This window comes from Aspergillus uvarum, assembly GCF_003184745.1.
Source record: "Aspergillus uvarum CBS 121591 unplaced genomic scaffold BO82scaffold_38, whole genome shotgun sequence".
Classification (NCBI taxonomy): domain Eukaryota; kingdom Fungi; phylum Ascomycota; class Eurotiomycetes; order Eurotiales; family Aspergillaceae; genus Aspergillus; species Aspergillus uvarum.
Window position 1 is genome coordinate 184,063 of NW_020291335.1, and position 22,523 is coordinate 206,585.

At 54.5% G+C, this 22,523-nt stretch overlaps 9 protein-coding genes and 1 non-coding gene across 10 annotated transcripts; 5 read left to right on the forward strand and 5 right to left on the reverse strand.

Moving 5' to 3' along the window:
- The first annotated feature begins 2,784 nt into the window (after nucleotides 1–2,784).
- Nucleotides 2,785–3,884, forward strand: aspf34 (cell wall protein PhiA). Its single transcript, XM_025635509.1, has 2 exons — nucleotides 2,785–3,314; nucleotides 3,396–3,884. Exons 1-2 carry the CDS (start codon nucleotides 3,014–3,016, stop codon nucleotides 3,653–3,655), a joined length of 561 nt encoding a protein of 186 aa, XP_025490485.1. The 5' UTR covers nucleotides 2,785–3,013; the 3' UTR covers nucleotides 3,656–3,884.
- BO82DRAFT_417943 (LDH C-terminal domain-like protein) lies at nucleotides 3,629–4,831 on the reverse strand (the record flags this gene model as incomplete). The annotated part of the gene is made up of 4 exons (XM_025640050.1): nucleotides 3,629–4,334; nucleotides 4,411–4,573; nucleotides 4,621–4,698; nucleotides 4,763–4,831. 4 exons carry the CDS (start codon nucleotides 4,829–4,831, stop codon nucleotides 3,985–3,987), a joined length of 660 nt encoding a protein of 219 aa, XP_025490486.1. The 3' UTR covers nucleotides 3,629–3,984.
- Nucleotides 4,832–5,471: 640 nt separating this feature from the next.
- BO82DRAFT_403518 (uncharacterized protein) lies at nucleotides 5,472–6,221 on the reverse strand (the record flags this gene model as incomplete). The annotated part of the gene is made up of 2 exons (XM_025639390.1): nucleotides 5,472–6,071; nucleotides 6,129–6,221. 2 exons carry the CDS (start codon nucleotides 6,219–6,221, stop codon nucleotides 5,472–5,474), a joined length of 693 nt encoding a protein of 230 aa, XP_025490487.1.
- Nucleotides 6,222–6,993: 772 nt separating this feature from the next.
- On the forward strand, nucleotides 6,994–7,764 carry BO82DRAFT_366077 (uncharacterized protein; the record flags this gene model as incomplete). Its single annotated transcript, XM_025637030.1, has 1 exon — nucleotides 6,994–7,764. One exon carries the CDS (start codon nucleotides 6,994–6,996, stop codon nucleotides 7,762–7,764), a length of 771 nt encoding a protein of 256 aa, XP_025490488.1.
- A 1,473-nt stretch (nucleotides 7,765–9,237) lies between these two features.
- BO82DRAFT_313273 (uncharacterized protein) lies at nucleotides 9,238–10,922 on the reverse strand. The gene is made up of 6 exons (XM_025632472.1): nucleotides 10,668–10,922; nucleotides 10,488–10,615; nucleotides 10,334–10,433; nucleotides 10,135–10,276; nucleotides 9,864–10,072; nucleotides 9,238–9,791 (listed from the first exon to the last, which is right to left on the reverse strand). The coding sequence occupies exons 1-6, from the start codon at nucleotides 10,845–10,847 to the stop codon at nucleotides 9,315–9,317; spliced, it is 1,236 nt and encodes a 411-aa protein (XP_025490489.1). The 5' UTR covers nucleotides 10,848–10,922; the 3' UTR covers nucleotides 9,238–9,314.
- A 675-nt stretch (nucleotides 10,923–11,597) lies between these two features.
- Nucleotides 11,598–13,663, forward strand: BO82DRAFT_355658 (putative FAD-dependent oxygenase). Its single transcript, XM_025635510.1, has 3 exons — nucleotides 11,598–12,170; nucleotides 12,232–12,843; nucleotides 12,899–13,663. Exons 1-3 carry the CDS (start codon nucleotides 11,892–11,894, stop codon nucleotides 13,532–13,534), a joined length of 1,527 nt encoding a protein of 508 aa, XP_025490490.1. The 5' UTR covers nucleotides 11,598–11,891; the 3' UTR covers nucleotides 13,535–13,663.
- A 678-nt stretch (nucleotides 13,664–14,341) lies between these two features.
- BO82DRAFT_338525 (putative efflux pump antibiotic resistance protein) lies at nucleotides 14,342–16,211 on the forward strand. Its single transcript, XM_025633436.1, has 3 exons — nucleotides 14,342–14,565; nucleotides 14,614–15,363; nucleotides 15,438–16,211. Exons 1-3 carry the CDS (start codon nucleotides 14,365–14,367, stop codon nucleotides 16,155–16,157), a joined length of 1,671 nt encoding a protein of 556 aa, XP_025490491.1. The 5' UTR covers nucleotides 14,342–14,364; the 3' UTR covers nucleotides 16,158–16,211.
- Nucleotides 16,212–16,664: 453 nt separating this feature from the next.
- Nucleotides 16,665–18,276, forward strand: BO82DRAFT_417964 (MFS general substrate transporter; the record flags this gene model as incomplete). Its single annotated transcript, XM_025640051.1, has 4 exons — nucleotides 16,665–16,841; nucleotides 16,894–17,174; nucleotides 17,233–17,579; nucleotides 17,645–18,276. The coding sequence occupies exons 1-4, from the start codon at nucleotides 16,710–16,712 to the stop codon at nucleotides 18,274–18,276; spliced, it is 1,392 nt and encodes a 463-aa protein (XP_025490492.1). The 5' UTR covers nucleotides 16,665–16,709.
- A 124-nt stretch (nucleotides 18,277–18,400) lies between these two features.
- On the reverse strand, nucleotides 18,401–19,524 carry BO82DRAFT_313282 (ubiquitin carboxyl-terminal hydrolase). Its single transcript, XM_025632473.1, has 2 exons — nucleotides 19,384–19,524; nucleotides 18,401–19,320 (listed from the first exon to the last, which is right to left on the reverse strand). Exons 1-2 carry the CDS (start codon nucleotides 19,409–19,411, stop codon nucleotides 18,563–18,565), a joined length of 786 nt encoding a protein of 261 aa, XP_025490493.1. The 5' UTR covers nucleotides 19,412–19,524; the 3' UTR covers nucleotides 18,401–18,562.
- A 1,709-nt stretch (nucleotides 19,525–21,233) lies between these two features.
- On the reverse strand, nucleotides 21,234–21,305 carry BO82DRAFT_t210. The gene has a single exon. It is a non-coding gene; the product is annotated as a tRNA-Arg (tRNA).
- Nucleotides 21,306–22,523: the final 1,218 nt, after the last annotated feature.

Genomic DNA, 22,523 nt, shown 5'->3' on the forward strand with positions numbered 1-22,523 from the left:
TTACTTGGCAGATCAACCATGCACGTCGATACGTTATTGTTGATGGACTATAAGCGAGACCACTCCCTAGAAGTAGTGAAAGTTGGTGCTTACCGGGTAAGACGGAATAAGCAAGACGCCCGGGGCAACTTGAGGCCCGCTTACGCACCATTATTGAGTCGCAGCTATTCGTAAGTTCTTCTCCATTTTGGGGAGCGCAAGGGGCCAGCGGTTGTCTGCAGCATGTGATCCCTCTCGGTGAAGTGGATGTTGTACCCTAGCGTTTACTTTGGTGCGCTGTATTCGCATCAGCTTCTGTAGTATATGGCGGATTGTTCAGGTCGAGAAGAACAAGAGTGCTGGGGGTGGGGAGCAAGTATTACCCACACGAAGGTGTTAAGACCAGCTATGTTGGGGAAGGAAGGCTTGGTCTAGAGCCTGGATAAGCTTGTAGTGCAACAAGCATGTATCCCTTGTGAATTCGGTACCTGCTATGGATTTCATGGCATTGGCGATCTTAGGTGCGGCAATCGTTGCGTTCAGGTGCGTCCATCTTGAAGCAACTAACGAGATAGACGCGAAAGGCGAGACATTGAGTTCGCATCAGGTACGGTAGGCTACATCTTATGCGTCATGCTTAGCTTAGTTAGAAAAAAGTACGCATACACCAAAAAAAGAACAGCAGTGTGAACGCTTACTACAGCGACGATCAGCAAGCAGTACTGCGCTACGACGAGCAATATCTGCTTGTTCTGTCCTCGCAGTCACCATTTCAATCGTTCCGTCTGTTTTCTGTTGACCGGCTTTGGGAAGTAGTTGGACAGCAACAACTGTGCGAACGCTCTGTAAGATACTCAGAAATTCAGAAGAATCAGAATCATCGCCGATCAAAGCAATAGACACACTACCAGCGTAAAGCGACACCAAACAGCCAAGTCCAAAAATACAAGTACCGGCAAGACCGTGTTCTGGTCTTATAGGATCACTCGTTGGGCGACGGAATAGCATCTGACTCTGGAAAGCTGACTCCGTCGCAAAACGGAGTCAGGGGCTCGCTCGGGCCGACCCATGGTCATGTTGTTTAAGACTATTGCCAAACGGCCGCCTCACTAGCCCTGTAAGTGTTTCCGGAACCCCCAAACCAACCTTCAAAATGTCGCTCAAGGACTGATATTCTGAGACAATATGCATTCATCTTAGTCACATCGCGGTGCGCGGCGGGGTTGGACGATCGGACATGCTCGTCAAACAGCCGCTACCGTTTCTCCTTTCCAAGACAGCGTGCAGAGGGTGAGTGAGATTTTGCAACAGCAAGTAATCAGGATTGCAGGTCGACCTGTCGCTAGCGTCATCGTGATCATGATTTGGAAGGTTGCATGTGCTGGTCGGGATCAGTCGTGCAGCCCGACTATAAGAAACGTATCGTTATTCGAGAAATCAATAAACCCACTCATCAGGATGTAAGACATTAGGAAAATGGACAAGGCAGAAGAGTGAAGCTTCAGACGCAGGACACACAATGTATTCCAAGCAGCGCCAACTAGCTACCCTCCACACAACCAAAAGCGTAGAGCTGAAAGCCACACATGCGACCAAAGTCAGTATTCTGCACTATGTCCTCCTCATGCACCAAGCCACGGACGGCGCTGGAGTGGATTCTGCATAAAAGAGACACCCTGAATTGGACGGATTGGAAAGGGCGCCGGGCGGAGATTGTCATTGTTTCACCTGATGGCCAACTTGTCCCCGCCAAGACCTGCAGGAAACATGAGGCCAGCATGCTATTTTTGGGCGATGGCATTGTTTGTGGCAACTGGCAAAGACACGGGCATAGTCGGTGCAGGATTATCGTATTCGCATTCTATTCTCTACGTTGCCTGGTAAGGTGGGCGAAGTGAGTTCCTATGGTTGAGGGAGGTTTACACTTCTGCCTAGACACAACGTAGCCTCCCTATCGAGAAACACAACTGAATGTAGTCGAACGGCACTACTCTCCCCGGCCGAACCCTCTTCAGGAGAAAGAGGGGTTGGAAACCGCTCAATTGCCACCAAAGGTAACTCAGCCATGATCTTCAATGTTCCGAGACAACTGTGGGGGTGGCTGTCCCGCAGTTATTACCTCATAAACTAGCCCGGATTTTACCCCCTTGAGGGGAAAACGCGGGAATCGCCGATTACATGAAGACGCCCGCCAACGGCTAAGCCACCACCGTGCTTAGTATCGAGTACTGCGGTAGATTGGACGGGCACATATCAAGGTTCTTACGCTCCTTACTGAAGAAATCGCTAGAGACGATCTCCGATCGATCGATTAATATTCTGACAAACTATTGAATTGGATCCTCACTTGAGACCCTCAATTCCTGCCTCGTGAGACATCGCCCGCCTGATCAAAGCCGCTGTGTAAGAAGGGTGGCTGTCTCACGTGGCGGGTAGCAATATTACTATGTACCAACGGAGCTGCATGTAACCGGTTGATGCGAACAACCGAAGCTCGGCTGCGAAGGGGAGGAAAACAGCCCATCGACTTTCAACAACCCTCCAAATGAGACAATGTCTGTAGTGTGGGTCGGATCTCAAAGTCTTGCCAGAGCAGAAAAACGGGGACAGCGACCGGGGGTTGCTATTTCTGAAATGCCAATGGCTCCCCAAGGCCGAATGTCTCACCCACATGGGCCGAATCCTCACCAATTAGGGCATCCCTCGGTCACGCCCCATCCGCCGCTAATTTTGGGGCTGGAGGACCCTGAATGATTCAATGAATAGTAGCTGCGAGACAATGACAGCATAGATCCTGGTTGCAGGTGCAGGAAATAATGGGAAATAATGACTGGCCGTACTGGGCTGGGTTGGACGAGGTGGTCATGGCTTCACATCTGTTCTGGAAGAAGATATAAAGGGACTGCCCATCCTGCTCATCGTTCCCTTCTCATCATCAACAACAACATCAACACTTCCACGACACTACACAACCACACCACACCACACTTTCTATTCTAGCTTTTATTCACTTCAACAAGCCCCAACCACCACCATGCAGCTCAAGAACATCGTCCTCGCCGCCTCGGCCGCTGCCACCGCCGCCGCTCTCCCGGCCACCGACGCCTCCCAGAGCCAGACCTTCGGCGTCGTTTCCATCCACTCCACCAGCGCAGTGCAGTACCAGCCCTTCACCGCGGCCAAGAGCAGCCTCTTCGCCGGCCTCCCCAGCCAGAACGCTAGCTGCGCCCGTCCCAAGGAGCAGACGGCCACCTTCTACATCCAGGACGGCGCTCTGTACCTGTACGACCAGTCTGCCACTCCCCAGGAGTTCTATGTCGACCGCTCGGGCATGGGTATGTCTTCTTCCTCTCTTCTCCCATACTCTGCATATATTATCTTGCTGCTTCATTAATACTAACATCTCTATGTATCAGGCCAGGGTAAGATCGGCTACACGACCGGCGCCCAGCCCGCCCCCAAGAACGCAGAGCGCCAGGGCTGGTCCATCGACGAGAACAACCACCTGCAGTTCGGCGGCAGCGACCTGATCGCCTGTCCCAACAGCATCGACGGCGCCTGGAGCATCTGGGCCAGCGCCGGCGTGAGCAACCCCGCCGGCAACAGCGACTGCGTCGGCATCGCCGCCCGCGTCGAGACCACCAACGACCCCAACGGCTGCCTGTACACCCAGTAAATGCTGTCCAGCGTAGTCGGTAGTTGTGGCATTTCCGGTCTGGACGCGGTTGATCCAAGCAAGTCGGGCTGTTTGAGACGGTTCGGTATATGTCTGTGGTCGGGGATAGTCATACTGTTTCTTCATGTGTTGGTCGGAGAAAAGTGGAGGATGGTGGATGGTATTGACAATTTGTAATTGCGATAGGGTTTTAGTTCTGGTTAACTGCAATATACTCCCTTCACATCATCTTCGCTGTTGGACAGTAGTACGTGACGGTAGTTTCTGTCGAATCTGTTTCCTCCCATCTCTCCATTACGACCAAGTTCGCTTGGGGATGGGGAAACAGCTCAATCCATAAACGCCAACCCCGTTGCAATATTCGTCCACAGCTCCCGAACCGCAACCTCCAGCATCTCCTTCTCTTTCTCATTAACATTGCCAACCGCAAGAATCCTGATTGCACCGTCCCGCCCCAGCACCGTCCGCACAGCGAAGTACTCCACCCCAAGCTCCTCCGCCATCTCCCTCCCCCCATCGATTCCAGGTAAATACACAAACGCGTCCTCAGTGACATCCTCACCCCGCAACCCGGCTAGCACAGACTGGACGAACCGGAAGCCCGCGTAGGCCATGCACGTCGGGGCGCTTCCGGCGCCCTGCTTGCTGGTGACAATTTCATCGCTGCCGAATTGCACGCCTGGCCGATGGTCACAAAATCAGTATTCACGTGTTTATCCCCGCTGATGTTCTGGAAGAGATAGAGAAAGACGAACGATGCACAAGTCTAGCCAGGGGTTTCTCGTCAGCGTGGATGGGCGGCTGCGCCTGGCTGTATAGCGGCACAATTGTCGCGCCGCTGTACCCTCCGACCACGATGACGCGGAGGCGCGTTGGGTCCATGTCGTCTTTCAACGCCTGCGCGGCGAAGGCGGAGCCCTGCACCACGTCGAGGGTCGTCCGAACAGCCGCGCGGGCTGGAAGACCCCCGCCTGCTGCAGGGTCGCGGCGGCGACGGGGACGTGAACGAGGTCATAGAGTGCGATCTCGTCAAACAGGTCACTCTGTGGCAGATCTATATTAGCTGGGATGCCACACTTGTAGAAGTGAAAGATCATGGACACTCACTGCTTTGCAGAGAAGGCTCAGCGGAGTGCCGATTTGGCCGGCCGCGCCGATGAGTGCGAGTTTGACCATGATGACGGGATGAACAATAAGGGACTCTGTCAATATGTTGATTACAAGTAAATGAAAGGTAATTGCCATAGAGGGATGATGGAAGGATAAAAAGAACGACACATTGAAGGTATTTGTATAGAATCGGACATGTAGCCGAGAGGCTCGGGGAGAAGGCCGTCCCGCAGTGTAAACCCTACGATTGTTCTTCCAGCCACCGGCTTGTCTCACCGCGACATGCACTTGATTGACACTGAATTGGAGCGAATGTCGGCTTAGAAGCTCCGGAACGGTGGCTTAATGCAAGTAACTCTAGTAGCTTTGACTGGTAGTGTGTAATACAGTGCGCTCATTACTTTCCTGTGGGCTCCGGGCTAATCTCAATGCCATACGGACTATACACTGTCGACGCTCTTTGCCGCCCTAATCGAAGATTAATAAGAGACCTTGGGCTGCTGCCTGTGTCTGATGATTCACACTGCCTACTACTCCTTACAGTTTATACCACGTGTAACAAGTTCATATCTGATCTTCAAGTATACACACATCATCATCATCATCATCATGAACCCTGCAAATAGAAGTCTCTAATTCTCCCTTGAATACCTCAACCCCTTAGAATACAGCATCTATCCCCAACCACATCCAAGCCCACGATCCGCTACACCTCCGGGCTCAACAACTCTGCCCCCACAACCGCCCGCCGCATATTCTCCATCGCCCACGCCTCCATCTTCCCCAGGCTCTCGACCGAATGCGTCCCCACATGCGGCAGCAACAACGCTCGCTCATGCCCACCCAACCTCTCATCCACTGTAGGATCACGCTCATACATCTCCAACCCCACAGCCGCAACATGCCCGCTCGTCAGCGCATCCGCCAACGCCACCTCATCGACCACCGCCCCGCGCGCAGTGTTGATCATAACCACGCCCACTTTCATCCGGCCCAGCACCGCCGCATTGATCAGGTGCCGCGTTTGGTTGGTTAGCGGCACGTGCACACTAACCACATCACTTTGGCTGATCAGCGTCTCGAACGAGACGTACTCCGCTCCCGCCGCTTGCGCTGCCGGCAGGGAAGTACGGTTGTGGCAGATGTACTTGCAGCTCGGTGGCAGGCGGCTGATGAATTCGGCGTCGAAGGGGCCTGCTATCTGCGTTGATTTTAGAGAGCCGTGCTTGGGGTGAATGGGGGTATGGGTGTAAGGGAGGGTGCTCACGGCGCCACTGGCTGAGGTGCGGTAGATGGCGAAGATGTTCTTGTATTAGGTCTGCAGGCCGTGAAAGAACTCTGCTCGGCTTGTGCTGGTAATAACGTCTGTGTGGGCCACTTCTTGAAGTTTGCTGTAGATGGGTTGAGCGTGGCGGATGGCGTTGAAGAAGAGGACGAAGGGTTTAGAGGGGGGCATGTTCTTGGAATGGGTTGAGGAATGATTTGGGTGTGAAATTGTCTTGCAAAGTTTTGATCTGGAACCCGGAATCGATGTGATCTGTGCTTTACTTACAATAGATTAGTAGATCAGCTGAAGGTGATGAAAGCTTATCTACATGACGAGGCCAATGCGACGTGGATGTTTAGGGCAATCAGTGCTGACGAAGGTCCGGGTAAAGGCTTCGGCGTTATTTATCGACGACCTGCTCATGGAGGGTCGGAAGCGCACTGCACATGTCTCCTCACAATGCGCATGTCTATCATACCTTGATGTGCATGATGGGCAGCATTGTCGAGGCATCTCGATTGACTGGCTTTAGAAACCTTGCTGCCGTTTCGTTTGGTAATGCCCTCGGTGCGTAATACTTGCATGTACAGTGAACTATTTGGTGTAGCATCCAGAATATGTAGCTTACAAGCCCTGTGTGACAACCAAGCTCATATCCAGGGATGCGCTGTCATCGAAGAAAGCCGCACAAGTCCCAGCCCCACAGCCAGTGAAGGCCATGGGATTCCCCAGAAGGAAAGGAACGGCCGGGAGTAACCCATGAAACCAGACAAAGTCAAAGAACACACTTCGTGAGAATAACAAAGAGACCACCTCCAAACCCAGCTCGCTGGGACCCCAGTCCAGTCTATAAATAGTCCAGCGCCATCCATGATTCGGCCATCCCCGACCACACTCACGACACCCATGCCCACCACACCCACAACCATCTCTGGAGACCGGACTCTCACCCGTAGCCACGATGGTTCCCCGTATTGTTGTCCAAGGCAACCTTGTCATCCACGGCAATGTGTACATAGGCGGCCCATCCCGCCCCTCCGGAAACGCATCTGGGTCTGAGGATTCGACCTCGTCGGACACCGACTCGGAGTACTCCACCGGTCTCCGGCGGCCGGATTGCACTTGTACCTCGTCGGTGTGTACTTCGTGCACCTGCACCTCGTGCAGGTCGTCCGAGAGCAGCAGTTCCTCCGGATATGCTAGCTCAGGCTTCACTACGCAGGACAATGTACCCGGGGTCTTCGACTGTACTCCTATACCAGTTTCCCGGGCCCCGGCGATGCCCGTGTTCTCCGAGGGTTTCCTCTTCGAGCCCGAGGATCTCCTCCTCCTTGACCTGGAGGTTCCACCCCGCCGGGAGCCCTCACCAGCACCGGAACCAGGCCCAGCGAACCCCCCACCCCGGCGCGGCCCCCTCTATCGCGGGCCCACGATATATGAACTCCGTACAATGCCTGCTACTGTCGAGGAACTGTTTGACCTCTACTATGTCCATGTGAGCACCACGACCTTCGTCGTGCTCATCTTGTGGAAGAGCGCGGAGCCCATCGACTGGCACGGCGAGCCCCTGCGCGTCCTGCGGTATGAATTCCATACGCTGCGGGGTTTAAACCACACGGCCCAGGTCCTTCACGGGGTCATCCAGGCCGGCAAGGAGATCTGCCTGTACCGCGAAGACGGCAACGGCGACCTCGAGCATTTCACCTACAAGGGCCGCACTCACTTCCACTAGGAGCACGACCTCTGGGTCCTCCGCCAGTGGTGCGACCGCGTCCCTCGCGAGAAGATCGAGGGGGTCAGCGACACGGAATCCAATGGGTTGGGGCTGGGGTTGTGGTCTTGTCCGGGTGGTCTTGGGCGGATGTGAAATAGAAAATAAAAAGTTATCCTGAGAAGGGTTTATTATTACTTTGTCTCTTTTGATTTGTGCAATTCCTTTACTTGTGATCGTTTGTTTGATGTCTCAGCAAGCCAAGAGGGTGCTTGCTGATTTGAGCTCTAAATATTCTTTACCCTGAATAGCCAAGTCACAAAGGCTGATTAGGTAGGGCTACGCTTATCCACTCTGGCCAGTTCAATTTCAATCCAGCGGCATAACTCAGAGTTCGATGCGAAATTGACAAATGTTGAACCAAGCAGGTCTGAAACAAAATCCCGACATATACAGACCACGCCCCATACTAATCCATCGGTGTTTAATCCATGTATTACATCTTGTTGCCTTCAACGACTAGTGAGGTTCTGGATAAGCCGTGGCTTAGCAGACCCCGGCGGGTACACCTCGCACCCATTCCTCAAGCCCAAAGCTGGGAAAGCACCCAAACACCGCCGCTGTCCCTAACAACCCAACCCCCGTCCCCTCCGAAACAGCATGCAGATGCAAGCTTTGACCTGATGCAGCTACAGCGTTTGATCAGAGCGTGGCCGTCTGATGGCTTTCTCACTATCGGAACTCAATTAAATCGACCATCACATGCGCCCCACCGTCCGCCACCGTGTGTATTCTGACTGGCGCACAGGATATTTCGTGTCCGCTGCCCGCCAAGGCTGTCCTTGGCGCCCACCACACAGTCTAGCCATGAGTAAAAGTCTGATTCCTGCAGTCGTGAATGCTGCCCAGAGATTGAGGGGACAATATACTGCAACGGCCGTGCAAGGTTACATGTGGCACTTGGCTCGAGACGAAGGAACGTCGAGAGTTCGCGCTAGATGGAATAAACTCTGCAGCATGCAGCATCCCTGCTAGGTTGTTTGTGGCGTGTCTTCGCACCACGTTATAACCATCCTATTTTCAGGTTTGTTGAGGCCTTTGTGCGATTACTTGTGAATGGTGAAGGCCCTGCGTCCCAGCAAGGGCCATCCCCACTGAACAGCACGACATCACCTCAACCGATATGAACGATACCGCAGATTCCGGCCGAAGCAAACTTCCCCGAGAAGCACAACACAGAAATAACCCCGGAAGCAGGCGGAAACGAGCCAGAGATTTCTGAATTCTACTCTGTATGGTGGGATGCTGTACGGAGTAGGCGAGATCGCATCCACACTGCCCAGAACGATCCATACTGCTTTCAGTGTTAGCTGCCCCGCCGGATAGATTAAACTAGTGCTGACGGCGCGGACCGGATGGCACAGACTTGATTAAGGGTGCAATTATCGTCTTCTCCGCTCGTGCTGTAATCTGCGCTGCATCTGACAGCAGATAAAAAAGATTTTATCATGAAAAGTATGTATACGAAACAAAAGAAAGCGTACTGGTCAAGGACCATAGGCAGGGCCAGCCTAGCGAAACCAGCTTTCCTCAGGCGCATGCGGCGTCGTCCTCCCCGCCGTCTCAACATCACTATGCGCACTACGCGTCTCATGCGTGATCTCGATCTGGTTCGAAACCACAATCGCCCCGTTTCCCGTATCCTGGTGAGTCCCGAGGCGCCGCGGGTACGCCTTGAGCGTCTGCATCTTCATATCGTCCATCATGCGCTCCTCGCTCTCTGTGAAGGTCAGTCCGATCGTGATCGGATCCGACGCTTTGCCGCGGTAGCGGCTCGACGAGGCGCCTGGGCCCCCGCCACCCCCGATGGTCTGCAACCCCGATGGGATCTTGTAGCTCCTCTGGGAGGACTGGAAGGCGCTGCCGAAGGCGCGGGCCAGCCACGTGCGCAGCAGGTGGAAGACCATGGGGAGGTTGGTGGTGATCACCGCCGCGAAGGTCTCGCGCGTGCCCCATTCTTCGGCCAGGGAGGCGCCTTTGTCTTGTTCCTGGGTTGGGGGAGTGGATGTTAGGGTTGAGTTTGTTTGTGGGGGGGAGGGGGAGGACAGGGTCAGACTCACCACTATGATGAAGACGGCCTTGAGAGTCGCGCAGACGAGGATGAAGATTCCCGCGCTGAGGATGATGGTCGCCGCGATCTTCTTGATGACTTTCAGGCTGGAGCCCCAGAGCATAGGGATTGGAAGGAGAATGAGGTAGGGGTCGGTGAGGAGGTTCGAGGCGAAGGTTATGGCGACGACGGGCATCGAGATCGCGGGTTGGCAGACGTCTGATAGTTGTTGTTAGTAGGCGTATTTTATACAGTAAGTTTGGGATTCTAGTGAGGCTCACTGCCAGGGTTCGGGTAGATCTGCCAATTCTTGTGGAATGGGCGACACGATGCGAGGATGGTGATGATGCTCGCGAGGAAACTTCCAACGACAAGCACAAAGCCAACGTAGATGGGAATGCGATATCGCCGGCCGAGGCCGTCCTGTGACAGTCACATTAGTTGTGATCGCAGACGAGGACGACAGTGGGTGATGCTCACCATCAATCGTGCATAGAAGGCCAGCATGGACAGCTTAAGAAAGCTGATCAATGCCGAATAGGTGGCCCAGCCCGCCAGTTGGATCTTCGAGCCGATCACCCTGACATGACAGATCAGTGAACCGTGCAGTATCGACATGGATCGACCGACAAACCTGGCATGATATTCGGGACTCTCTGGCGTCAATGCCGCCCGTTGAGCGTCGGTCATGCTGTTGTTGGCCAAACCATGAGCTACGGCACCCACGTTATAGGCCAGAGAGACCTGCGCCGTGTAGAATAACTGCAACTCATGTCAGCGTATGATTCAAGCTCGCAGAAAGGCATGTACTGACAATTCCAACCCACACCAGGTAATCATCCAGGCGCAGATGCCTCCATCCCACGACTCGAGCCTGCGCCCAGGTCCGCAGCATCGTCACGGACACACCGATGGCGTACATGGTCCAGAGCTGGACGTTGGTGTTGTAGGCCGCCTTGGAGGCCGCATCCCGCGCCTCCAGAAGAGTCCACATATCCTGCGGGCGGAGTTCGATCAACAATGTGAAAGCGATGTGTAAGACCCTGGAGAGAGTGGTGACAGGGTAAACGTCTCCATCTGTTTGAAGGAGACTAGAGAAGCGCGATCAGTTTAGTATAAGAACGGATGTGGATATTGTTGTGCAGCCGCATTACACAAGCCGAGTCTGTGGTTCTGAGTTTGAACTCGGCTATTGGATCACGAAATTCAGGAACACCTGGTGGCAAATGCAACCCTGGACATGGGTGTGCTGTCCTATTTTTGAGTCGCCAGGTACGCTCAACACTGAGCCTGAACTCCGTGTGGACGGCCACTCGGCTGCGAGGGGATACATCTGGGCCCGGGCTTGCACTGTATCCTGTGCCTGGCTGAATTGCAACTGAGAAGTATTGTGCATTGATTGGCCGTGTTCCAGGACCGGAGATCAAAGTTTGAGAATCGAGTCTATAACCTGGAAATTGAAGGATTATTCAGTTGTGCAAACTAACAATGGCCAGAAAAGACCTCGGTTGGAGGCACGAGCACAAGGTTAAATCACGGAGAATCCATCGCCCCACTCCAAATTAGATAAGGTGTTCCACTCAGGAGTCCTGAAAAAGCAAGTGATCGACCAAGCTCCGCTGCCTTCCGTCGTCCCCGAGGGGATTGATTCCATGGTTGGATGGAGAGTGTGGAGCATGCCACTCTCAAGATCAGTTAGGGCCACCACCACATCCGGGCCTCCATCCACCCCCCTTCCACCACCATCCCACAAGGAACCCTTCAGCCTAATTCTGGTCATCGGGGGCTACACACTCGGGAATATCTCCGGTGCTACTACAGGAACCCGGATCATATGACTCAATCCGGTCAGGAACACAATCCTGAGGCAAACCCCAATTTTGGTCGAGTGGAGCCTCGCGGCCACGAGTATTAGAAATAAACTCGCCTCGTCCCCCGGGGAGGATTCTCTCCAGCGACGATCTTCAACACCCGTCGTCCGTTGTCATCTTTGCTTGTTTCCCTTCACACTTGGCTTGCCATCCGGTTTCTGCACACGATGTATCAGTTCAAGCTGGAATTGGTGACGGTTGTCGCCACGTGGGCGCTGTCGGCAGCCTGTCACTCCCTGCCTCGTGCGGCCGATGGGTCGGAGGGGGCTTGCCACTCAGGCGATGCCGACTTCAAGGCGCTCGGAGCCAAGCTGTCGAGCACCGCGCAAGTCTACTGCCCGGGCTCCAGTGAATTCACCAATGTGACCACCCGCTGGTCGGTTCTCGAGGAGCCCGAGGTGAATATTGTCTTTGTGCCTGGCACGGAGAATGATGTTGCCGAGATCGTATGCCTATCTTCATCCATGCACTACCAGGGAGTGATATACTGACAAGGATAATGGACAGGTGCAATACGCCAACAAGAAGGAAATTCCCTTCCTCACCTATAATGGCGTTCATGGGGCTCTCACCTCCTTGGGCAAGATGGACTATGGGATTGCCATCTACATGGGCCAACTGAGCAGCGTGCAGGTCGCCGCCGACGGCCAGACCGCAACCTTCGGTGGCGGCACCATGTCCAAGATTGTGACAGACGCGCTGTGGGCTGCGGGCAAGCAGACGGTGACAGGCACCTGCGAGTGTGTCAGTCTTCTGGGCCCCGCTCTTGGGGGTGGCCACGGCTGGCTGCAGGGCCACCACGGCCTTGTCGCCGATCAGTTCGTCTCCATGAATATTGTGCTGGCCAACGGCACGCTGACCACGATCGACGAGACCTCCGACCTTTGGTGGGCCGTCAAGGGCGCAGGCCACAATTTCGGGATCGTTACCTCGCTGACCTCCAAGATCTACGACATCGAGCACCAAAATTGGGCTATCGAGACCATTATCTTCAGCGGCGACCAGGTCGAGGCCGTCTACCAGGCGACAAATGACTACCTCTTGAAGAACGGCACGCAGCCCGAGGGCGTGATCAACTGGTCCTACTGGATGAACAACGCCGACGCTGACCCTAACAACGTACGTCCCCTTTCCATCTCACCCTTTCAAACCTCCAAACTTACTCCCCCCCAAGCCCGTCATCGTCTTCTACCTCATCCAAGAAGGCGTCACCGCCGTCGACTCCGCCTACAGCGCCCCCTTCCACGCGCTGGGCCCCATCTCCGTGACCCCCGCCAACGGCACCTACAAGGACCTCGCCGGCTGGACCAGCATCGCCGTCGACTCCCCGCCCTGCCAGAAGATGGGGATGGCCAACCCGCGCTTCCCGATCTACCTCGAGGCATACGACGTGGCGGCCCAGAAGCAGGCCTGGGACGTCTACGCGGATGCTACGCGCGGCGCCTCCCCGTTCAACAACTCCATCTTCATGTTCGAGGGCTACTCCGCCCAGGGCGTGCACGCCGTCGACAGCGCCTCCAGCGCCTTCGCCTTCCGGTCCGAGAACCTCCTCGCCGCCCCCATGATCAACTACTTCCCCGACGGCGACGAGCTGGACCAGAAGGCCAACAGCGTCGGTCAGCAGCTCCGCGAGATTTTGTTTAATGCGACCGGCCGTCCGGAGATCCGCGCGTATGTCAACTATGCGTATGGCACGGAGTCGCCCCGGCAGTTGTATGGGAGCGAGGACTGGCGCCAGCAGCGGTTACAGGCGTTGAAGGAGAAGTATGATCCTGAGGGCAGGTTTAACTTCTATGCTCCTGTTGCGTGAGGGATGAGGGGAAGTGGAGGTTGTATGTAATCGTTGTACTGGTGCAAGCTACGTAATGTATATAAAGAGACTCATACCTAGATTTATAGAGTTAATCTGCTTCAAAGCTGGGGTTTATTGATGCTGCAGTTGGTTTGGTGCTTGTTCAACCCTAGAATGCGTATCTCCTTGCATCTCCCTCACAACACAATGGAAAGGTTGTGGACGTGAGTGATTCAAGGATTCTTTCGCCATTAAATCGGTCGAACTTCACCGAAGGAATCATAATCAGCCCTTCTGCAGATCAAGACCCGATGTTTGATGGTCAGCCGTCCTCACTGCCGATCCGAGGATCCTGCCTCCTGGACTAAGAACGAACATCTGGACCGTGCAGCATCTTCAGCTCCACCACCGGTATATTCGCAATCGTACCACGCAGCCGAGAGACAACGCCCTGCAGCATGATCACCATGTGATCAGATTCTCTCAGAAGAATTGCTTTTCTGTTCGTCCATTCATTTCCGGTGCTCTCGTATCGGCAGCTGCAGGGCTCCGGCATTCCTCGAATCATGTCCCGATACGGTGGAATGCGCTGCATGGAGATGCATCCGGCAGCGATCGGCGAATTATGATTACCGATGAATGACCTGTCTCGTGCATGTCGACTATTGTCTGCCGGGCCGATTTTACCCCTTGTTCAGCTCTTGCTGCTGCAAGGGTGGCTTAGAGCTAGGAAGCCGAGCTGAGATCCTGCGCCGGTCCTAACAAAACAATCGCATTTTCGCACTTTCACCCCATCCATTTTCTTTCTCTAAGACCATGAAACGAGCGATATTTTCACAGTCACAACCATGTCGACAACCAAAGACGAGCGCGACACCCCCTCCACGCGCGAGCTCGCCTCCAGCCATGCCACGGACGCAGTCGAGCCTGACCCCTCGGATGCCCCCGTCTGGAAGCCAAAAAAGGGCCAGTGGTTGATCTTCGGCTGCCTGGCGCTGCTCTCGTTCATCATCTCACTAGACACCACGATCATCACACCGGCCATCCCGGTATCTGTCCCCGTCTACACCCACAAGAGCTCCAGCTGATGTTCTCAGGTCCTGGAACAGTCCCTGAAAGGCGACACCGTCCAAGCCTTCTGGGCAGGCACCTCCTACCTCCTCGCCAGTGCAGTCTGCCAACCGTTCATCGTCGATTTGTCGGATGTCTTCGGCCGCCGCGAGGTGCTGTTGGGGGTCGTCATCCTCTTCACGCTGGGCACGATCCTCTCGGCCGTCGCGCACGACTTCCACCTATTCCTGGCCGGCCGGTCGCTGCAGGGCGTCGGCGGCGGGGGAATCATGGCCAGCTGCATCGTGATCACGACGGACATTGTGCCGCTACGCCAGCGGCCGACCTACTACGCGATCGTGCAAATGGCGTGGGCGATCGGGACGCTGGCGGGGCCCGTGGTTGGCGGCGCCATCGCCCAGGACATCTCCTGGCGCTGGATCTTCTACATCAACCTGCCGTTCTGCGGTCTGGGACTGGTCATGGTCCCGCTGACGGTGCGGCTGCGCGCCGAGCGGCCGAGTATCATGCAGCGGCTGGGGTCTATCGACTGGGTCGGCGGGGTGTTGTTTATCGGCAGCTTGTGCAGCTTTCTGATCGGGATAACCTGGGGCGGGAACCAGTTCCGCTGGGATAGCTGGCATACGATTGTGCCGATTGTCGTGGGTGGGGTGGGTTGTGTTGTAGCGTTGCTATGGGAGGCGTACGGCGCGAGGCGGCCGTTCATCCATCTGCAATTGTTCGGGAGCGTCTCCGCTATGCTGGCGTATCTCTGCGCGTGTTTGCAGGGTGCTCTCGTTCGTGGCCCTGACCCCCTTCCCTCCTGATCCCCTCGCTCCTTGGCTAGTATACTGACTGAGGCACGGAACAGATGCTAGGTCTCCTCTACTTCATCCCCCTCTGCCTCCAGACGGTCAAGCACTTCTCCCCGATCACCAGCGGCCTCGCCCTGATGGTCATCTTGGGGGTGATGCTGCCCGCCAGCGTCGTCACCGGCGCCCTGCTCACCCGCCTGGGCACCTACCGCTGGGCCATCTGGTCGGGCTGGCTGCTCTCCACCCTCGCTATCGCCCTGCTTACCCTCCTCGACCAGCATATGTCAGCCGTACGCTGGGTCTTCATCTTCCTCACCCTCGGCACGGGCCAGGGACTGATCCTGACCTCGCAGAACTTCGCCGTGCAGGCGTTGGCCAAGGATAATCGCGATGCGTCCGCGGCGGGGCTCTACACGTTCATGCGGTCGCTGGGGATGTGCATCGGCGTTGCGGTGGCGGGGACGTTCTTCCAGAATCGGTTGGCGGATAGGTTGGGGCATGCTGGCCTGGATAGGCAGGTTGCGAGGATGGCTGCTGAGTTTGCGTTGGTTTTGAGGGGCAAGGAGGGGGGGTTGGCGGAGGGGGTCAAGGCGGCGTATGTTGCTGTGTTTCGCGAGGCCTTTCGGGATCTCTGGATTTTCTTTGCGGCCGTGTCCGGGTTGAGCTTTTTGCTGGCGCTGGGGATTGGGCATGCGAGCATGGATCGGGCGCTGGAGTCAGAGCATACCCTTGTTGTGGAGCGGGCGGAGGGAGAAGGGGAGAAGGCGGGGGTTTGACCTTCATGGAAATGTGGATGAGTTGTAGAGCGCTAGAGGGGAAGAGACTGGTGGAATATGTATATCCTGGATTAATCAGGGTATGCTGTCGCTTGCCCTACTTCAATGTCCCGCGAAGTCAAGTATGCTACTTTGTGTAGATCTTGCTTCACTTGCGTGTCGTACCGTCTTGGAAGTATAGAGTTCATCGACAACAAGCAATGCGTCCGCCAAGTGGTGCTGAGAGAGTCTAGCCATATCAATTTCATCCTGACTCCATCTTCGGTGGCTAGAGATGGCGCGTGGTGATCTCGGACATCTGCCGACATAACATACATCATCTACCTGCAGCATTGCGTGCTCCGATCTTATCTATCGGCCGACTGAGGGCAGAACAACGTGCAATTCGTACAGTTCTTGAACCCAGCGCTAGTCTTCCCGCACTGCTTGGCACTCGCGATAACCAGACATCGCGATTAAATTGGGTCCTGACGTGCTCTCGTTGCTTCACTGATATAGCAGCGGCAGCTGCAATGGATAGAATGTCCCACTAGGTGGAACAACAACGCAACCATGGCATTCACCCGCTTGGTATCATTCTACCGCTCCTGTCTCTTCCAGATCATCATCGTGGGCCTGGTCGCCTTCTGCGAGCCGGGCATCTGGACTGCCTTGAACAACCTTGGAGCCGGGGGGAATGCTAGTGTACGCTGCCTCCCTCTCTCCTTCCACGTCCTCGTTGCTAACTAGCCCCCAGCCCTTCCTCAACAATGCCGCCAATGCTCTAACATACGGCCTCATGTCCGTGGGCTGCTTCCTCGCCGGCGGCATCACCAACAAGATCACCGCCAAGTGGACCCTCTTCATTGGCGCCGCCTTCTACACCCCGTACGCCGCAGCACTGTACTGCAACAACCGCTATGGCAACGAGTGGTTCCTGCTCCTCGGGGCGGCGCTGTGTGGCATCGGAGCCTCGCTTCTCTGGGCGAGCGAAGCTGCCATCGCAGTTGGGTATCCGGAAGAAGAGAAACGCGGACGGTACATCACCCCTCCCCTTTGACCACCGCATGCAACTCATATCTCATATCTCCGGTAGATACGTCGGAATCTGGATGGGACTCCGGCAGATGGGCCCCCTGGTCGGCGGAGCGATCTCCCTCGCGCTGAACATCAACACCGCCCACGCCGGCAAGGTCACCTACACCACCTACTTAGGGCTGGTCGCCATCTCCTCTCTGGGTGCGCCCTTCGCCCTGCTCCTCTCCCAGCCCCAGCAGGTGGTCCGCAGCAACGGCACGCCGATCCCGTACATGCGGCGCACTAGCCTGAAGATCGAAGCCCGCGCCATCTGGAAGCAGCTGCACAATAAATACATGCTGCTCCTGATCCCGGTCTTCCTGGCCGGGCAGTTCGGGACAACGTACCAAGGCAACTATCTCACCAGTATGCCCCGGCCCTTTCTCCCATTCCCCACCCACATCAACGACACAGACTAACGTCAGAAAAAGCATACTTCACTGTCCGTTCCCGCGCGTTGGCCTCCTTCCTCACGGCCGTCGTCGGCGCCGCCGCCAACCTCCTGACAGGATTCATCCTCGACCTCCCCTCGCTGTCCCGCCAAGCCCGCTCCAAGAGCGTCTACATCTTCGTCCTCGTCTTCGTGACGGCGGCCTGGACCTGGAACGCGATCGTGCAGACTCGGCTGGCGCGCATGGCCGACCCCCCGACCTTCGACCTAGGCGACGGCGCGTTCTTCAACTCCGCCTTCACGGTGTACATGTTCTTCAAGTTCTTCTACGAGGTGCTGCAGACGTATATCTACTGGTTGATGGCAGAGATCAAGGGCGCGAGCGGTGATGGGGACGTCGCGCGCACGACGGGCATCCTGCGGTCGTGGGAGTCGATCGGAAGTACCATTGCTTATGCGGTGGGCGCGACGCATTGGCCGAATGAGAAGCAGATGGTGCTGGGGTTTGTGTTGTGGGGGGTGACGGTGCCGTTCACTCTGTTGGCGGTGTTTGGGGAGTGGAATGTGGGGGTTGAGGGAGATGATCGGGAGGCAGAGAGGGAGGGCAATACGGGGAGCAGTTCCAGTTTGGAGGCGCAGCGGGTCATCGTTGGGGTTGATGGGAAGTGTTGAGGTAGAGATACATAGTGGGAAGCGAGACTGACATCCCAGGGCTTCCGAGAGGCTGTCCGTTCATGGGAGGGTCCACTCTGTCATCATCCAATTTCCAGTAAACCATCCCAAATTCGTGGATATGATCTGAGTATCTGCATACTACTGTGGATGCCATAGATATGATAGATATGGAGTATCTTAGCCCCACCCTTAATTCCCCTGCACAGACCCCAATCGCTCCCGCCAGCTAGCGCGAGACAGTCGTCTTCTCGACGGCCGACAGACTTGGGTTCTACATACAGGCTTAGCTATCATGTTGTCCACAGCATGTTATCTCCGTACTGCGTGGGTGCCGAACCCCCGTTAGAGCCCAAGGCCTGCGAGCCAAAGCAATGCAGCTAAATTGGAGGCTCTCGTCTTCTCCACCCATGTTCAACTGGATAATCCTCTTGATACCCATTTCAAGCGCTCGTGGACTAAGAACGTCCTCGTTATCAGCCAGACTTCCTCTCTCCAGAGGGCCCTTCCTCGACCCTTCAAGCTCCCAGAGCTTCCCACCGCTCTTGACAAAGCTCACAAAATGTCCCCCGTTACGCTCACGCGTCGGATCTGCATAGCTGTCGCCAGCCTGTTCAACCGACTTGTGGGCAATTTCGAATGGCTCGCTGTTGGATAGCATTTCGGCGCGGTGGATCATATCGAGCGGTATGGCGAGGCGCCGGATCGCTGCGAGGTCGGAATCAGGCTGGATGAAGTCGACAGCCGGACCGTTGATCAAGCAATGGAGCAGGCCAATTGAGCCGCAGGCGTGGCCGATGGTCTGTTTAAACCAGATGACCGGCTCGTCTGGGCCAGATCCGGTGTATGTTTCTGTGTTAGCGTCTTCTGCCTTGCGACTTTGATCCCAAGCTGGGGTAAGTGGAATGATGACCAGTAGAGCCAGAGCAGGGCGAGGGATATGTGCCATTTGTTCGGGGTCCAGGGAGTAGACGTCGTAGAACTGGAGCTCGGGCGATAGACCCAGCTTGGCTGCCAATTGATTCATCACATCGGGGTTGTTTTCTGCCATTTGCGATGAGGTTCTATCCCAAAACAAGTGGGCCATGAGGGCTCAGGTCCCCTTACCCAGCATTGACCATGTCTTCTTTTCCATTTTGGGTGTTTTTGGGAAAGTCAATTATAGAGAGTCGAAAAGTCAGATGTTATTGGCAGACAGGAAGGGGTAGATGGAGACAGATTGCAGGATCCTACTTAATGTAGTCAGATTCACGGCTATGTGGGGAACATCTCACTGCTGGTGGATGACCCCGCCCTGATGGAGTATACTGCCCTCCGGCACCGCCTGCCACAAGGGCTCGATCTCGCTTTGTCATCTGCAGGACGGCTCAGTGATGCTACAGATATTCTACTTTGATTAGTAGAAGTTGAAACCAAACATAAACTTTAAATTCCATATGTCGGCTGTTAGCTTGTGCTAATGGAGTAGAGAAAATCGCGCCGTGGGGCTTTAATCAGTGTAGGGCAAGGGACAGTACCTTCCATATTGCGGTAGTTGAGAGACACGGCATTGATCCTGACGAGCACCTCTCCCGGTCCCGGGGATGGCAGCGGTGCCTTGACTTTTCGGAGGCCGTCGAAGCTATCGAAGTGTGAGATGTATTGCTCGAGTAAGGTGGACATAATGTTCTGATTGTATAGAGAATTGTGGGTTGAGTTCTTTGTTTTGGACCTGGGGCCTCGTAGGAATTTGAACTGGAATATTATTTTGTACACCGCGGACCAACATCCTTGAAATCCACGCATGGATTTAAACTATTGTAGTTCACTTATTCCACTGGTTTAATTCTAGCCCCCGAGAAGATAGGCTAGCAGGACTGATGCTATCACAGATACCCTTATGAGTCTTTATCTAATTCATACTCAGCTGCCTTACCCCTAAAGTTGTACCTAGTCGCGCTAAGAAGGTACGTTGCTAAGCAGTGGACGGCGAGAGTCACGGGCCGCGCAACGCCCTACCATGATCACGAATGACTATTTCCCAGGAGCAATGCGAAGATCCAGGTTCATAATAAAAGCAATGATCTTAGCAGAATCCACATTGACCAGGGTATTGTGGATGACGATATAGAATAATCACTAGGTACCATGGAGTGATTGGGCTTGCCAGCTGCCAATAGGAATGCATGGAGCAGAGATTCTCACATAGCGGCCAATCATATTGTAATAGCTCAGCTTATATTGGGTTGTTGGAATTTAACAATACACTACCTAGTACTAGTAGTAATGATGGCCTTCTTCCCCTTCAATTGCAACTGAATTCAAATCTTACCGGGGCCCCCCCAACCCTACCTGGGGGGGCGATGGTTTTCAGGAAGACGTTGGAATATGTGCAAAAATGCGCCGTCTCGAGTCGACACCTCCCCAAGGAAGGTAACAAGATTGAACCTCAGTTTTCTGTGCTCCCGCATTGCGAGACAAAAATTGGCAGGATGTTATCGGCGAGGTGAACATAGGGTTCAGGCAAAGGGTTCTGTAAAATCCCATTATGAGAAAACATATTTTCACCCTTCCGATATTTGAATTAGCTTTTCTGCCCTAACAAGACTTCAAGATAGAAACAAAAGAGAAAAGAAGAAAGAAACCTATTCTCGGCCAACAACCCAGGGTAGATTGGCGGTCGCGCAATCACCAAACATAAACATATCCAGGATATAAATGCGTAATCGACACCCTCTACGGTATCAAGAGTTCCCCTGCCTAGCCTGTGGATATCCCATTAGCACGGGTGGGGCAGCAGCCTTGCTTGGTACCTTGGAAACTATGCACCCATCTTGTTATCTGGCAAAACATGCCCCGCAAAGTCAGTATACAACCGTAGCAAATGCAAAATGAAAGAGTTCGGCATTAGCTATAAGACTAACGTCCAGAAACGAGGTCCTCATAAAGAAATATGACCAAAAAAGGGTAAAAATATATGACCTACGCAGGGCTCGAACCTGCAATCTCTTGATTCGTAGTCAAGCGCCTTACCATTGGGCCAGCAGGCCAGCTGTTGAGAGTGCGAGCCAAATTATTTTACATGAAGCTAAAGGACGGTTTTTTCACGCTCCTGCACTTTGAGTGGCAAAGGGACTAATCGATTACAGGACTGAGGTTCGTGAAGATAGATGTGGCATTACGGGTGACAGCCCCGTCCACAGCAGGGCGTGCGGTACTACACTTGTACTAAGCAGAAAGCAATGCCCACCTGGGTTCTCAACTACTTCTTCCCCTGTCTCTCTCCTAATCCTAGCAGCTTATCCATCCCGGTTGGGTCATATAGCAAATTCAACGATGCCAGAATTTCTCCGATGAGGGGGAAGGGTGGATGAGATCTCGGTGCTGAGATCGACCCTGCTATATGGTGCCGTTAACACAATGGCTCAGTAAGGAATCCGCCCAATAGAATCCAGCGGCTACTCACCTTACACATCCTGCCTCTAACGCGGCTGTCCGCGTGGCCGAGTGTAGACACCACCGCCGCCGTTCCTAGATCCGAGTGCGGTTATTAGCCTAGCCTTGCATATGAAACCATACAGGTACAAGTTTACATTCCTCACATTCCTCCTAAAGCAAAGAAGTAATGGAAAAAAGAAGGCGAGTTAACTTACTGGTGAGCGATACAGTACCCTGTGTTCCGCTGGGTCACAGTGCCGCAGTTACAGCCGCTGCCATTGTTGACGCTGCACCCACAATCATATGAGGTCTTGCACATTGTAGTGTCTGTTTCTTTGGCTTAAATGTAGGGAGCTCAGAATGGATTTAGTGATGACAAGAGAATGGAAAAGGCCAGAGGATAGGCAGTACAGTAGAAGACGGGGCTGTGTTTGTAGAAAGAGATGGGATGTTCTAGAGAGAGGCGGTATATATACTTCCCATCTTATCGCAAGGCTGGACATGACGTGTATCAGATGATGGCTGCCTCGTGTTGCATGGCGGAGAGGATTGGTGCCCGCGGCCACAGCCAAGCTTCCTGCCCGCGCCTGGGCCACGAGGCTGACCGACGGCTACTGCCAGGTGATTGTTGATAACGCAGGGGGGTGGACGGGTTGCAAGGCTCCTTAGATTGACTGGCGCTCGTGTGTCAAGGCTGTAGCCCGGTCATTCTGGTGGCTTCGCTAACCCACAGCTTCAGGCTAATTCATGCGGTAGCAGTATGGATTATACATTAGCCGCTCTACCAAACTAGATCCATGTGAGTAGAACATGAGGACTATCAGCTTTCT

Coding starts and splice junctions, on each gene's coding strand:
- BO82DRAFT_313282 (XM_025632473.1), bottom strand. CDS start 19,411: ATGGAAAAGAAGACATGGTCAATGCTGG. Junction 19,321..19,383: donor GAAGACATGGTCAATGCTGG/GTAAGGGGACCT, acceptor CGCAAATGGCAG/AAAACAACCCCGATGTGATG.
- aspf34 (XM_025635509.1), top strand. CDS start 3,014: ATGCAGCTCAAGAACATCGTCCTCGCCGCCTCGGCCGCTGCCACCGCC. Junction 3,315..3,395: donor TGTCGACCGCTCGGGCATGG/GTATGTCTTCTT, acceptor TCTATGTATCAG/GCCAGGGTAAGATCGGCTAC.
- BO82DRAFT_313273 (XM_025632472.1), bottom strand. CDS start 10,847: ATGTGGACTCTTCTGGAGGCGCGGGATGCGGCCTCCAAGGCGGCCTAC. Junction 10,616..10,667: donor ACCTGGTGTGGGTTGGAATT/GTCAGTACATGC, acceptor CATGAGTTGCAG/TTATTCTACACGGCGCAGGT. Junction 10,434..10,487: donor AGTCCCGAATATCATGCCAG/GTTTGTCGGTCG, acceptor CTGTCATGTCAG/GGTGATCGGCTCGAAGATCC.
- BO82DRAFT_355658 (XM_025635510.1), top strand. CDS start 11,892: ATGTATCAGTTCAAGCTGGAATTGGTGACGGTTGTCGCCACGTGGGCG. Junction 12,171..12,231: donor AGAATGATGTTGCCGAGATC/GTATGCCTATCT, acceptor GATAATGGACAG/GTGCAATACGCCAACAAGAA. Junction 12,844..12,898: donor CCGACGCTGACCCTAACAAC/GTACGTCCCCTT, acceptor CTCCCCCCCAAG/CCCGTCATCGTCTTCTACCT.
- BO82DRAFT_338525 (XM_025633436.1), top strand. CDS start 14,365: ATGTCGACAACCAAAGACGAGCGCGACACCCCCTCCACGCGCGAGCTC. Junction 14,566..14,613: donor TCATCACACCGGCCATCCCG/GTATCTGTCCCC, acceptor TGATGTTCTCAG/GTCCTGGAACAGTCCCTGAA. Junction 15,364..15,437: donor CGTGTTTGCAGGGTGCTCTC/GTTCGTGGCCCT, acceptor GGCACGGAACAG/ATGCTAGGTCTCCTCTACTT.